At 41.7% G+C, this 15,638-nt stretch overlaps 1 protein-coding gene across 3 annotated transcripts in view; it reads right to left on the reverse strand.

Moving 5' to 3' along the window:
* LOC144705021 (ARM repeat superfamily protein) overlaps positions 1 to 15,638 on the reverse strand; it is a 56,941-nt gene that overhangs the window by 20,198 nt on the left and 21,105 nt on the right. For all 3 annotated transcript variants that reach the window (XR_013581936.1, XR_013581937.1, XM_078577621.1), the window contains exons 7-12: positions 15,436 to 15,564; positions 15,287 to 15,348; positions 11,752 to 11,808; positions 9,081 to 9,204; positions 8,223 to 8,357; positions 3,316 to 3,396 (exon numbers count right to left, since the gene is read on the reverse strand). Coding sequence is in view for 1 of the 3 variants with exons in the window: in XM_078577621.1 (XP_078433747.1) it covers positions 3,316 to 3,396; positions 8,223 to 8,357; positions 9,081 to 9,204; positions 11,752 to 11,808; positions 15,287 to 15,348; positions 15,436 to 15,564 (588 nt within the window). In the remaining 2 variants the exon portion in view is untranslated. The remainder of the gene's footprint in view (positions 1 to 3,315; positions 3,397 to 8,222; positions 8,358 to 9,080; positions 9,205 to 11,751; positions 11,809 to 15,286; positions 15,349 to 15,435; positions 15,565 to 15,638) is intronic.

The raw sequence follows: 15,638 nt of genomic DNA on the forward strand, positions 1-15,638 counted from the left end.
ATAGAGGGTTGGCCGGGAGCCGAAACCTCCCCCGGGGAAGTCGAAGTGTCCCCCGGGGAAGTTGAAACGTAAGGGAGCCTTTTCGACTTCCGTCTCTGGTAAACCCTTATCGGGTTCTTAACAACAGGTAAACTTGCCGAGAAACCAGAGAAACTCAGACGATGTTACTATGAACATTGGAAAGGTAGAAACCACACCCAAGTAAATAATCATTACACAACTGGGCATTCCTTCTACTTTATCGATTATGGTTACTTCGCTGATACAGTCCTCTGTATAATCGTAATTCTGCCCAAATATACTTTGAATCCAAAGCAGGTCATCATATGGATCGTCACACCATTGGATACCTCTTTGTGACTTAGTATAAGACATCCGTATGGTTTTCTTCTACAAGAAATTTGATGTTATCTCCTCAGTGTGAGTCATGACATGTTATCAGAGCAGGTATTGGAGCAGGGACAACTGAGCACGTTAGTCCAGCCTTGGTGATGTGGTCATATATCTGACCTACAGATCATGTGAGAGCAGAGGGGCCAACTACAAGGTTGACGACATACACCACAGTCATCTATGTCTTCGTCTCATAAGACGCTGCCAATAACATCTGGAATGACAGCGTCAACCCAATTCATTGATGGCCTCAAACTTCCTTTGGACCAAAGATTCCAGAGCAGTATCATTTTGACAAAGTCAGCTTTTTTTAAAATGGAGTCATTACATTGCATTCATCTGATGAAGCAGGAATCCGGATCATCACCTGTTTAGCACATTAGACAGTCCAAAGAATCTTTCTCATGGGATATGGACAGAGGAAGAAGAATGTATGGAACATTGGCAAAGGATAATCATTGCGCTCATTCTGGTCCACTTCTGACCCAGGAGCTGTATGTCAGTGGTCTGGTATCCAAGCTCATTGTTATATGGTCTATCTTAAGTACTTCCAGACAAATTCAACTCAACAAATCCAGAATAATCAGCTACACATCATAATGGTTCCAAGGCCAGAATACAGTTGTCATTCTCCTCAGCATATTTCCATGTCAAAAAGGAGATCATCCTAATCAATAGGTATTTTGGTGTATAATTTATGAATACGTACAGCACACTGATCCCCAAACTCTCAAGTGTATATTTGAGGTTTATTCAATTATCAGAAGTGTACTTTAAGTATTAGGACAAGGAAATATCAAGATTAACATGTTATAAAAGTCTACAGAATAACTGGTCAGGGAAATCATTAATACTATGAGGTTTCCTAAGGGCAAAGTCCCTCTTATGTTCTACAGTAGAAACAAAACAATGCACAGTGAGGGAAAAAAGTGCAATTCATGGTAATCGCTGAAGTTTTCTGATTCTTTCAACTACCTCAATATAATGTACCCCAACAAAGAAAAGCTAAACAATAATTGTAGAAGGCAGGGAATCTTAAATTACAGAAATAAACTCATTAATGATCCAGCCAGAAGCAAATCTCAGAACAGTTTTTTAGATTTTTCACATTCTGTATTGGTGAATCAAACCATTAAATTCTCTTCCATGGCATTCTCATTTTCTTCATAATGCATTCATCAAACATTTGCTGGAGTGGGTAATGAATCTGTCAGGACCCCAGGAGGGATCGCTTTGATCCAATATCAAACACGCATAAAGGGAAACTAGAATGTGATACAAAGTCCAGGCTCAGGCCCCAATGTGGGTGTTTCGCTCTTTTTCTCATTTTCTGGTTTGTTTTTCCTGTTGTATGGATGCGCCCCTCCCTTTAGTAGGGTAAGAATGAAGTTGAATCTAGTTTTCCGGATAGGATTTTAACTTCCCTAATGCCGCATTTGGGTAGGAACAGTGATGAAACACTTGAGTCCACAATCCTTGCTTTTCTTGAAGCAATCGACACTTGAATCCATAAAACTAACCTCTTCAATCCTAGGGTCCGTAAGTGCACTGTGCTTGAGTTCAAAAGCACTGGAACTCTCGCTAACAAGTAGAACACTCACAAGTGTAAAAGAAGTTTCTCAGAAGGTAAACACATCAAATTGTGTCCTTCAAGATTACAACTGGTGCCCTATCTAGGATAGTAGAGAAGAGGGTCGTCCAAAATGACAGTACTTGAAATACAACTTAAACATTGGGAAAGACAAGATGACAAGGCAAAAAGAACATGTTACGAACCTTGATCTAGGTTCGTATCAGGAGGACGAGGTAGGGTAGAAGTTCCCGGGGTAGAGAGGAGAACGGGAATGGTCAGGGAAAGGCCGAGCTGAGGGGGTAGGGATCGGCCGGGGACAAGCCACCTGAAGATGCGGTGAGGTAGAGACGATCTCGAGAATGGGGATCTTCGAGGGGAGAGGCGAGGTCAGACCTGGCCTTGGAGAGGGGGAGACAAGGCACTACTTCATTCTTCTTCTTTCTTGGCTGCCTTTCTAAAGGGAGGGCATCCCTATTTAAAGGGAAATACATAATAGCAAATGACTAGAACGCCCCTGCGGGCTAACATAACTAAACTACCCCTAGGATCCTATCAGAACATTATAAAACTGACAAGTCTGATCAGAGATATTCTGCAGATTTTGGTACTTATGGAATTTGTCAAAATATATTGGGTGGCTCAAGAAGATTCTGGCAAGACGAACCAAAATATTTCCAACTCTAAAAAGGTGTAGCAGAGATCTTCTGCAGATTTAATTTCTCTTGGTGACTTTCTACAGATCTTGTCAGCTTCTAGAAAATTCTCTATCCAGGCCCTCCATTTGTTTATGAGCTTCACAAAATGGGCTTCTGTGCAGTATCATTCTATTTACTGCAGACTCCACTCCTTATCAGACTTGGTAGATCATCCCTAGGCTATTGCGGGTTCTCACTCTCCTAAGAATCATTGCCGCAGCATCTCTCTAGGTGGATTCTCCTGTCCACTCCCATTTCTATCTCTCTTCTTTCTCTCACACAAATGCTTCTCTTTTCGTCCTCTCCATCTATCCTCCTGATTTTAAGAATCCAGGATATGCTGTTGGAATTGAAGAAACAGTTTGAAAGTTGGGGTTACGATAATGGATGTTACTGGATTCTTGAAACTGAATCCACAACATATCGGGATCATAACAGCCACTATCTCTCCCTAAAGTCTACGAGCTCTCCATGACTTGCAAGGTCATTATTCTCTTTCCTTCCCTTCTACTCACCATCAGCCCTTTCGTGTACGTAACAGACCACAATCTGATTATACAGCTAGGGTCTAACAGAATCCAACTGTAAACATGAATATCAGCATCGAATAAGCATGATGAGTAACAAATAAAGAAAAAATGCAGGCATGCTTACTGTATGAAGTGTGAAAAGTTTAGCTTCCACTTCAACCCAAGGGATTGACAAATCTCCAAAATCCCATCCACGAGAAAAGATCTGTGGCCATAAAAGTTAATATATTCTTTGAGAAAGAGACGTGAGTTTGATAAAAAATGAGAATGTCAGCATCAGAAAATAAACTTAAGCAACTGATTAAAAGTAAGAAAGATCTCTGAATATATTATTGGCAGATTGTTGGCAGATCCTTCATCCTTCTAGTCATCTACTCAGGAGCCTAGCCCTTATTGCTCCCTAAATTCTAACTATCACTGTGCCAGAATGTAAGTGCACCATTATGTGATTCTCCTTGCTTATGCCTATGTCCTCTTATGTAAAATGTAAAAAACTTGAGCCTCTCACCTTCAGCTTTTAAGAAACGTTATCTAAGAGTCATGCCTAAGCAAAAAAACTCTCTGGGATTGGGTCATACTTAATCCAGAATGCCAGACAAGTGGTATACAATAGAAAGGTATTAGTTGGGAGTACAAGAAAATCTTTCTCCAGCGATATCTGGCTACATCAATATCCAAGCATTATATGAATAGGAACAAGAATACATCGTTATTACTTCAGAAGTGGTTCTCATCAAACAACAGGGACCACATAAAGTAATGGGGAAAGAGCAGGCCCAATCATCCATATCTGATAGAGACGAGGGTCCAACAAAAAATTAAAAACACCAAATAAGTAAACATAAGCTGTAACTGCTGACACACACACCCAAGATATACTCCGATGTGGATAGGTGATCAACCACATTTTAGTGTACCTCTCTCAAAGGCAATTTAATCATCGGGGAGCAAGAAATCGAAGGTTTTAGATCCATGACCTATTGAATATGTGAGGCAAGTTGATCAAAATGATGTCAGAAGATCCAAAGTTGTACTCATAGAGGAAGTCATAGACATTTTTTATCAGCGCTGCCATGCCCACTTCTTCTGAAGACTACCATAATTGACACTGGAGATGTTCGTATCAACCATTCATGCGGCTGAACTCAAGGCACCATTGAATATCCTTACAAAGATTACTTTGCGAAACCGAATGGAGATTTCTACATGACACTGATGCTTGTTTCTTGTGTGTCAATGTGTCTGGGGGAGGATTTCATCTGTTGGAAGAGAAGATTGCCTGCTCCTACTTGAAGATTGTCCCACTTGTTGTCTCCCTTCAGCGAAGCAGTCTCATGCTGCTGACCAGATTCAGTTGCTTCATAGACGCATCTCACTTTTGAACTTACAATGTTGTGTTCTCCAACAATGTGTTAGGCTGTTGATGTTAGTACTTTAGTATGTAAAGCCTGTTGATTGACTAACCCCAAATAATCCTCGTTTAAAACCTTGAATGAAAGAGGTTTTCTTCCCTTTGATTGCATCAATAGTGATGTATGGGGGCCATGCCCAGTGTCAAGTTTATCAGGTTGCCAGTTGTTTGTGGTGTTTATCGATGATTGTACTCTTTTATGTGGCCCTATCAGCTACTTCTAAGGTAGAAGTGACAACGACTAGTTTTTTAAAAATATGAAAGGGTGAATCCCCCATCAGGACTTCACAGTCCCTTCACCGTCAATCCTATCATATTCAAATCCCCCCCCTCTCAGCCAGTCGCCCGTTGGAGCCATGTCGCCTTTAAACCCTCCGCTTCGTGTATGACTCCATCTGTAGAAGCCATTATTCCCCTCAACAGCTCCTCGTTTCGATGCAACCAGATAGCCCACAACACTGCCAATGTTTGGCCACCTTCATTTCCTCTGCCTCTGCAATTCTGGACTGAGCCCCCGAAAATCTCTTCAGATGTCACCTTCAACCTTGATAATATCTGGCTGGCCCAGATCATTCGAGCAAATGAGCACTCAAAGAATAGATGATTGCAATCGTCTTCCCCATTAAAGCATAGCAGGCATTGTGACAATGTGTCCGGATATGGCCCTTTGTGAAAGACTCTTGTCATTAGTCCTCTTCGTGTTAGCAGCCAGCCGAAGATCCTCAACTTCAGCGGAATTCTTTGTTGCCATATGAATCTGCATGTTTGGATTAGCGACCTATCTTCCTCTCGCCCCTCCTGGATCCTTGTGTAGGCCTTCTGGACCGAGAACGGGCCAGTAGTCCATACCCCACCATATTGCTCTCGGTCATTTGGTCTTAATGGGATTAGGAATTGTTGCATATCCATGAGTTCAGACACCTGCTGGTCTGATAAGGCACCCTGTATGATCGGTGTCCACGCTCCATCCCAACAGTCCCGAACATGGGCATTTGATTTTGGGTGAGCGCGCACAGACGAGTGAATGTCTCACTCAAGATGCCTCCTACCAACCATGCATCCCTCTTATATCGAAACGTCGCTCCTCGCCTAACTTGGCAGAAAAATTCTTTGTACTCCTGGAAAGATCTGTCTAAGCCCTTGCCAGAATGGCAATGCCCCATGATACAGATCTGCCTTTATTTCCCAATTCAGTTCCCTGCCATAGCTGTCTTGCAGTAATTTCATGACAAGATCATAATGTGAATTCATAATTCTCTCCACCCATTTGGATAATAATGCCATATTCATACTATGCATGTGCAGGAACCCCAGACGTTCCAATTTGGTGGGATAACATACCTTGTCCCAAACCACCATCGCAAGCCCCTTACTTTGTTCCGGCCTAGATCCTCCCCATAGAAAGGATCTCATCATGCCTTCTAATCTCTTCCCAGTTTCTGCTGGCCTCTTGAATACCGAGAGGTAGAATACCGGAATGGATGAGACCACCGATCACAACAACACCAATCAACCACCTCCTTGCCACCCTTCTAGTCGTCTTTCCACCTTCTCAATGACCGGTTGCCAGTTTGCTCTTGTCATCCTGTTATATAACCAGAGCAGTGTTCAAATCAAGCGCTTTAGATCTGATAATGCCAGGGAGCGTTTCAACATCAATGTCAGCACTTACTTTGGATGCTGATTATGCAAGTTCAGCAATGGATAAGTGATTTGCATCAAGATAGTGTATGTTCGTCAGCAGAAGTCTGGTCCATTGGAGAAGGTGAAAAAAAGGCGGTGGCTTGCTCAAGTGCAGCGGCCGAATTTTCTGCTTTGGTTCATGGGATTTGTAAAGGTCTGTTGATAAGAGGGATACTAGAAAACCTGAAATTGTTCCAGGCTCAAGCAACTATGAAAATCTACAGCAACAAGCAGTCTGTTATTGCAATTTCTCCTAATCCTGTTTCACAGGACCACACCAAACATATTGAATGCCACTTCATCAAAGAAAAGACTGATGCAGGTTTTATTCTTCTCCCACACAGCTGATGTGCTCACGAAATGCCTACCTGGTCGTCTGTTCATGCAGCTGGTGTCCAAGCTCGGCATGATCAATATCCATACCCACCTTGAGGAGGGCTGTTAACAAACCATCCTTATTTTTTTTATTTATTGTTTCTTAATTACTTTATCCAACATGAAAGGCTTAATAATTAAGTTAGTTATTTTCTCACGTGAGAGAACAATTACTAGAGTCACTGAAGAAATTTCATTAATTGTACTTGAGTCACTGAAGTCCATACTCATGGTCTGCCTGGGATAACGTCAATTAGGAGTAAAGAACGACTCGCAAGGGCAGGACGTGCACTAGAAATTGCATTAATTGTACTTGAGTCACTGAAGTTCATACTCATGGTCCGCCTGGGATAACGTCATACGAACCTGGCTGGTTCATATTGGGGAGAAGAAGGGAAGGGAGGGAGAAGATGAAGGGATGGCCATCGGCGTGCTGGGGTGGACTACGGCAGGTGAGGGCAGGCCAAGTGGACGTCGCCTACAAGAGGGGTCCGGCGGAATGGACATCGCCAGAGGGAGCCAGACACATTCTTGTGATACTTCTTGGCTACCCTACTCAAGGGAGGGCTGATCTATTTAAAGGGATTACAAAAGGTCCAAATGACCTAAATGCCCCTATTGGGCAAAATGGCAAAAGAGGCCTAGATACGTCGGGGCCGTCAATTAGGAGTAAAGAACGACTCGCACGGGTAGGACGTGCACGAGTGGAGCCGGAACCCTGGATCAGGCACAAAGCTAGACGAGATCTTGCGTTCCAGGGAAAAAAAAGGCCTACATGAGCTAAGCCGACGCTGCAGGAATAAAAGTAAATTTGGAGCAGCGTCAGACAGCTGGACCAGACGCAGGTTGCCACAAGCAGAACTGGAACTGTAGGATCAGCGTCAAAGCCATGGCAAACCTCAGCCCACGGGAACAAATCTCAGCACATGAAAATGGCGGGAAGAGTGTTGCAGACGGGGCCAAGAACGTCTGCGTACATGGAAAATCTTGGCACACGGGGATGTAACAGATGCTGTATGCACGTAGCAAGTCTTAGAGCACAAAGATGGCAGCTGATGTCATAGACGGAGATAAGATAATGCTTTTTCTGCCACCAGAAGTCCACCAACCAGGATAAGGGTATAAAGAAGAGCAACAAATGAAGCCTAGAAGAGGAAGACAATACCACAGGAAACTCCAATAATCAACACAAGCTTGTCGAGCCAGGTGGCTATGATACAATAAAGATGCTTCTCTTCCAGACATGACAGGATTCAACTTGAAAGAAGTTTTAACATCCAACACTGCTACAGGATTAGGATTAGCTACACGAGTTTCATAGGGGAAAGGGCCAATTGTACAGGAGAAGGCAAAAAGGAACACAGTTACCCATTGGATGGGGAAATCCTTGAAATTTTTTTCTAAATATTTAAAGTGCCAAGAAAATACAGTCATAAAACGCCAGCCAAAAGAAAAGGGGAAAAGGTTTCAATGTATTGGAGTAACATGAACAAGAAAATTAAAGGCATAAACCGAATATTCAATGTGTTGTGACAACAGTAATGTGCATCGAGGTTTAATACCTTCTGTAAAAAGGTAGACGGTCCTAGTAGTTGGCAAATGTCCACGAAAAGCTCTTCCAGATTTGCTCTGAACTGGAACAGACCATCAGGTATGCCAATTTTCCCGTTTTCATAGTTGACAATAGGATCAGTAACCTAAACAAATATGAAAAGTTAACAAAATATGAACACACGAATAAAAAACGAATAAATCCATTTTAATAGACCGAGAAAACTATGTTCAAGGGACAAAAAAAGCCCAGTAACAAAGCTTTGACATGAAGCTTCAAACTCATTAATTCTCAAAGGGAAACAATTCTAAAAGTTGAGAGAATATGTGCCATTTGAACTGTTACGGGATTATTACACGGCATGTGGGCCCACGTGCTGCCCATCTTCTAGGGCTATTCTAGCCATTGTTAAAGGACCATTTTAATCGATCGTGTATAAAGAATGCATAGAAGAAATAGAAAGTGCACAAAACCTTTTTTCCTTTCTCGTTTCACTCTGCCACAGCAACTTCTCACTCGTAAGATTACCTCACATGAACAATGTAAGAACTTAGTGAAAAATAACAAGTTTATTATTGTTGGAAGACAGAAGAAAACAGAACAAAAAATAAAGTCCACCAGACAAATAAGTCTTTAACAGAGTTATTTCTGGCGAATCAGCTCCAGAACAAAAGAGGAAAAAATATTGACCATTAAAGATGCATGAACTCATGAAACTTTAAATTCTGACTGAAACGTTAAAAAAATTTCAGAGTAAAACCAATATGTTTTCTTAATAAAAATTAATGGTTAGGTATCGTATCCAAAAAAATACATATCTCAAAACTTGTGTAGCAGGTTTTACTAAATCAAAAGAACGAGGTAAAACCTGAGCACATAAAATAAGGGCGTCTAGCAAAGCCACAAAAACTGGAATAAACACATCCTTTGCAGATTTTCCACTGTTTTCTCTGCTGATGCTCATTCCGAGCAGATAATTCGCAAGACAACACCTGGTAACGAGTTGTTCAACAAAAGCATCAGTCCTTGAAGAATGAAAGTAAGCTCAAATTACTTGAATCCAGGAAAGCAAACAAGATATACTCCGCACAAACCAATTTGAAAGAATAATACATGAAAGTTGTGATTTTTTTTAGAAAAATAAGGATGTTCACCCAAAACTGTTGACCCTCCCAATGTGATTTTGTCAGCAAATGGCATTATGCCATAGCATAAAATATACTATCCGGTCACTTTATCAGATCCAGGCTAATGGGCCTTCCCATTAGCCTGTCAACGATGTACTGATATCTGGTATTTAAACCAGGTTTTATTAAAATGAAATGTGTTGTTGTGTGTTGTCTTTCTCCTTCTCCCATTTAGGGTTCTTTCTCATCGTGGTATCAGAGCACATGGGAGACTTGACATACAAAGACAGGAGAAGAACTCCATAGTTGCTACCGACTGTGGCCGTAGCAGTCTCTAACTTGGTGTAGTGAGTGTGGAACAGTGCCAGTGCAGATCCTCTGTGGAAAGAATTAGAAGAACTTGTTCAACGAGCGTCATCTGGAGTTCCGTCTGATGTGACAGATCGTTGTCAACCAACAAAAGTTAGTGTCGTATGTTCTCTATCTGGCGGTACATGAGAAAAACCTCGCAAAAATAAGTGATGCTGGTTGTTTTCAAACCGTTGTCAGCCCAAGGCAGAAAATAAGTGATGCTGGTACGCTTTTTTTTTTAAGGTTGAACGTATGTTCTCAGAGAGATGCATGATGCAGTGAAAAATGCTCTTCCATTTCCTCACCAAGGACAAGTTGGGGAGCCATTGGTACATCTATGAGCCAATTTAATATACTGGATTCAATCTCCTACCCTGATGTAAAAATATGGACCTTATTCTTGAAGGTCGTTGGTTGAACCGTCATCTCACGAAGAAAGTGAAGACTTTGGACCTGGACGGCAATTGATTGATGGTGCAGTCGTCGGATCAGAAATCTTGACCGCATGAAAAAGATTGAAAGTAAGAGGGTTCATGTTGAAGGTGGATTTTACAAAGGTATACAACTGCCTTGACTAGGACTTCTTACGGGCTTCTTTGCGATGCCAAGGTCTACTGGCCGAATAGGTGGAGTGGAGAAAAAGATAGATTACATCCCACTCTTTCGCTGTCCTCGTGAATGGGTGGCTTAAAGGAGGCTGGATTCAACCACAACGAGAGGTTAGACAAGGATGCAACCCTCTAGACCTGCTGCTCTGTCTTGGCCGTGGATGCCCTTGCCATAAGCACAACAGAGGCTCACCCCAACTGGCTGCTGATAGGTTTTCAGACCCCTATTTTCCAGGCAGATACCCCTCTTCTGCAATATGCAGACGATACCACATCTTTTCACAGAGGGCACTGAGGACGCTAAAAACCTATCCATTCTACAAGACCTTTTTTGCAGATTATTAGGGACTACATATTAACCACCCCAAATCAGCATTGGTTGGTTTCGGATTATCCCAAGAGAAAGCCCTCTGTTCCAATGCCTTGAGGATACCTAGCGGTATGCTTCCCATGAAATATCTGGGTCTGCCATTAACAGATGGTCATGTCAAATCCACAGATTGGCATTCAGTAGTGGATAAGGTAGAGCAGAAGTTGGTGGGATGGCAAACCAGAGAGCTGTCGAGGGGGGGACGACTGGTGCTGCTGCAACACATATTCTCAGCAATACCCATCTTCTACCTCTCTATGTTGAAAATACCAATGGGGGTCACGAAGTGTCTCAAAGGTATTATGGAAAAGCTCAGCATCAAAAGGGGAAAGGGGGATGGCCCTCCTATCATGGGATACTGAAATTTCAAGACCTCAACCTAGCATTACTGGCAAATGGGTGAGCAGACTCATGGGACTGGATACAGCTATGAATGGCTATACAGGTTATTAAAGACATTTATGACTCAAGCTTAGTCTGGAGGTTTGTGGGACTCCAGTCCAAGCGGCCGCCCCATTGAGGCAAGGGCTGAGGCATGTGTTTCTTCAAGTCAGAGATTTCTTCGAAGCCAAGCCAGGGGATTGCACAGTATTCCGCTTTTGGCTGGACGCATGGTCCACTAACGGCACATAGACGATAGAGTGGTGGATGTCACCTCAGAGGCCTTTTGGGACTTTATACAGAGTGGTGCACTTAGTATGGAATTAGAATCCGTACTTCTACATTGAATCCCTTGGTTAAGAGAAGCTTATTTAGGATAATAAAATTAAAGGAGAATATTTTAAAACGCATGTATCCTGCCTGAACCAAAGACAATAGAAATTATTTGAAGAAGATTTTTCCACTCCAGAAGTAATGCATAGCATAGAATCCTGTCAATAATGCCTTCGAGTCCTCGGTGATATTTCAAAGCCGAATGCTTTGAATTCAAAGAAATGACGAATACACTCTGGAATGAAGAATGGAAGAAACATAACGCAGAACATTGGAATGAAAGTAACAGCTTGGATGTCTCTTACAGTCCAACTTATAACCGAAGAATTCTTAGGAAACAAGATAACATGTTTCAAAAAAGAAGATTACCAAACTTGAACTGTCGAATCTGCAATGTCCCAATCTACGCTCGGATAAGCAGTGCAACTGTAGATTTTATAAGAAATTGAACAACATTAATTAAAATCTCTAGAAAGAAACATACTGTAAAATTTTCAGAAAAAAGTAGCCTCACATGAAAAATATACTGGTATTCACATCTGTGACAACTGTACACTGTTCACATGCTTAAGTTGAAAATACACTTTATCATTGTACTAGACATATAAAATAAGACATCAAAACTTCACACAGAAGTTGACAATATTATATTCCCCCTCTTGCTCTCACAAAAGTAATTATGACCCACAATCAGAGCTCTCAGTCCACAAATTTCAGGAAATCTATCTTAAATTTCCTTGAAATTTATATACATGAGGCGCAATTCAGGATGCATCAAGTTCAATATATCAAGTTTGAATATGAGAAAAGTCAATCAGAGAATACTTTGAGAAAACTCCATACAACATTATCTTCAAGTTGGTTACAGCAAACTTCAGCACAACAATCTCTACAAGCAACTTCAGGCATCGTCTCAAGTTGCTACAGCTCTTCCATACAACTCCAAGACTCAGAACCATGCCCAGATCCCGAAACCATCGCTGACTACGCACAACTTCATGCGGTGCCAAGGAATCCTGCTCACTGATAAGATCAAGAATATGAAATCCGAAATATGATCTTATTCTGTCTTTGGAGAGAAGATCTTTATCAGTTCGTTGCAAGAGACAATTGCAGAATAAGAGAAATGTACGGAATGTGTATAATGTACATTCAGCAAGAATGAATAGAAGATAACATGAACCAGGATCTCGAGATCCTTCTTCTGAACGCAGGATTCTCCTGCTCTCCAGCCTTTCCCCTTGCTCCTAGATGGGACCCAACAACTTCTTGGAAATTCGTACCTGAAGGTCTGTCCCTGTCTCTATTTATAGGGTCGTTGACCCTGTTAGTCCTCTTGAGCTGACGTGGACTTATTGATTAAATCGCCTTCTTATATATTTTCTTGAGAAGAACATCTCACTCCATTACAAAGATTCTGCAGGGCTACTGCAATTCTCAGACAGTGATTATGACTCTTACATGGAAACCATGATTCTGATACAAACTGTCGAATGTATAAGTTAATTATATAATTAGACTATTGCTAATGGGCCAATGCTTATGGGCATATTATCTGATTTATTTAAAATCGGATATATAACGGCTAGTCAAACTAGCCGTTAGAGCTAGTCAAACTAGCCGCTATAAATAGACTGTATAAATACCTATATTGTGTCAATGAAAGTTAAGTCTGTTTTCTCCTTTCTTCCTTGCCTATACTCTATTCTTCTCGCCTTCTGCTCCAAGGATTCAGCACACTTAACACAAACCTCCAGAAAACTGAGCCCTATAAATAAGAGAGGTAACCATCACGAAAGGGGCATCTGGCATTTTCAAACCATACAAGGCGGGAACAGGATTGGAGCAGCGAGGATACTCCTTTCCAGCAAGGAGAAATACAATCTGGCCGACTCTGCAGGAGGTCAAGGCTGATCCAGCAGCGTCCAAGCTCTTCTATTTCTCTTTCCATCCTCTATTGTGCTCGAGCAACGCTTTTCTTGAATTTTCAAGAATACTGTTTGATGAATGTTTGCCACATCTCAAATCGATCTACACAAAAGTGTCTTCCACAACAAATCATTTTCTTATCAGATCTCTAGTATATCCATATCAGACTCCTGCCCGGCAATTAAACATTCTGACCGGAGACCACAACTCCCTTCTAACCGGAGACCACAACTCCCAAATTCCACCTGTCCAATACAGGCATTCAGATTGACTTCTCACTTATGCGGAATCTCCTTACGCTTTATTTTTTTGAAGAAACCTCTTCTGCTCCATTACCATGTCAGATAATGTCAACAAAGATCTGCCTCAGATGACACCTGGCTCACACCACTCTCTATATCTAAAACCGTAGGAGAGTGGGGGCAAGAATAAAGAATGCATCAACAAATTTCATTACTTCCATTCAATATTTAAATAACTGGATATGAAATAAAAGGATGGACTGGTAAGTGGACGGGCCCACTAACCATAAAAAAGAAATAAACGACATAACAAAAGGATGTTGACAAAAGACAAGAACTAGCATGGCTGACAGGTAATGTCTGCTTTCCTACTCCAATATTGGTCATCCACTAGTTGTGGTTTTCCCAGGTATTTGGTGGCTCGTTTGCCTGCTCAGGCTAGTAAAATGCCTGAGCCAGGAATGCACTTTGATGAGCAAAAACTGCCTCCTGAGAGCATTGGGAAGGTACCTGGACAAGTGGTAGGCTGCCTGTCCCTCCATGGTTGGCAGGTGTATTGCACGACAAATATCTATCTGCTGGTTGACATAACAATGATGCACAAGTTGCAGCCCAGGCTACCTGAACCAAACATAGTCCAGCTCTGATACCATGTTGACTTCAGCGTCAAAGTCCCTGAAACTCATGCACCTTCAGCCATTCCTCATGCGTCCGCCTATCAACAACCTAGAAGACAGAACTAAGGATATACTCCCTTGCCCTCATAGTAAGAGGAGAGAATCCACTAGAGTTCAGAATAACCAGAATGTCTGACGACCCCTTATCATGTAAAATCGAAAGATACATTTACGGTAAAAATAAATATAAAGTGATAACTGTTGGGACACACATTATATGTGGCTCATACCATCTGTTTCTTTATAGTAATAGAAGGTAGTACGTCACCCACATGAATGTGTCTCACGTGACTTATTCTCAGAATAAGTCACACTGGTAAGTGGAGTCCACCTGTCTCTCTAAGTGGCTGGTATTAAATCCACCATGGAGAGGAAGATGACATATCTCCCTCGTTTAACAACAACTCTTGAATGACAGAATCCATAGGCCTTCCGGTGGGCAGAGTATGATTAATGGAGGGCGACTTTGCTCCACCAGCAATTGTGCCATCCCACACTGAAGATTTTTTTTTCATACACTTAATGTTTCTTAATATGTATTTTGTTTGTGAGACATTACAGTTAGTTAATCATACATATGCTAGCTACAATAAAATAGCATAGGAATATTCTCAGCCACAGACTTTGGAAAATAACAAAACAAGGAATTTCTCACTTGCATACAACACAGGTACATCAATATTCCAAAAAATAACCACGCCAGGTACATCACTTCTGACGAGGCCTCCTGGGACTGTATCAGTGAAGACAGATTCAGGAGAAAGATGAAATGATGAGGCTTCTAGCGGTGCTATGGGCGGTCTGGCTGCACCGCAATGTGGTGATGTTTAAGAGGACAGCCTCAACAGAACAATATTCTTCATTATGTGGAGTCTCTTGTGGCATACTGGTTTAGAAGGGGTTAAATAGGGGGCCTTTTGGCCATCGGGTGTATTGATCGTTCGTCTATTTTAATAGCACCAGGTTCAATTGATCTTTCTTATTTGTTTCCAAAAAAAACAAGCCCAGCACATATGGATCTTGATATACATGAATTTGACAATTAGTAAAAGCCACCTTAGAAGTGAATCAACAAACAAAAGTGCTTCAGGGCTTGCCTCAGCAATCAATGCAGGTGCCTGCCATAGAGATCGATAGACAAACGCAAGTATGTACATTAGGAATGTGAAATAAACTTCATTCTACACTGTCATTTTGATACTTACTGCTTGCCCAATTTCTGCAAGCAAGCAAGCAAGACCACCAATCACTTTCTCATTCCTAGCTTTCAGGGCTGGAATCAGGAGCACTTCTTTCAGGTAATGAATTCTGTACAAGAAAACTTGCGGTACACCCTGCAAAGAAAGGTAGATTAAAATTACAATCCAGTAAGCAATGGTTGCAGTAATTGCAATAATGGCAATGCATC

This window comes from Wolffia australiana, chromosome 6 (assembly GCF_029677425.1).
Source record: "Wolffia australiana isolate 7733 chromosome 6, ASM2967742v1".
In the NCBI taxonomy this organism is placed as follows: domain Eukaryota; kingdom Viridiplantae; phylum Streptophyta; class Magnoliopsida; order Alismatales; family Araceae; genus Wolffia; species Wolffia australiana.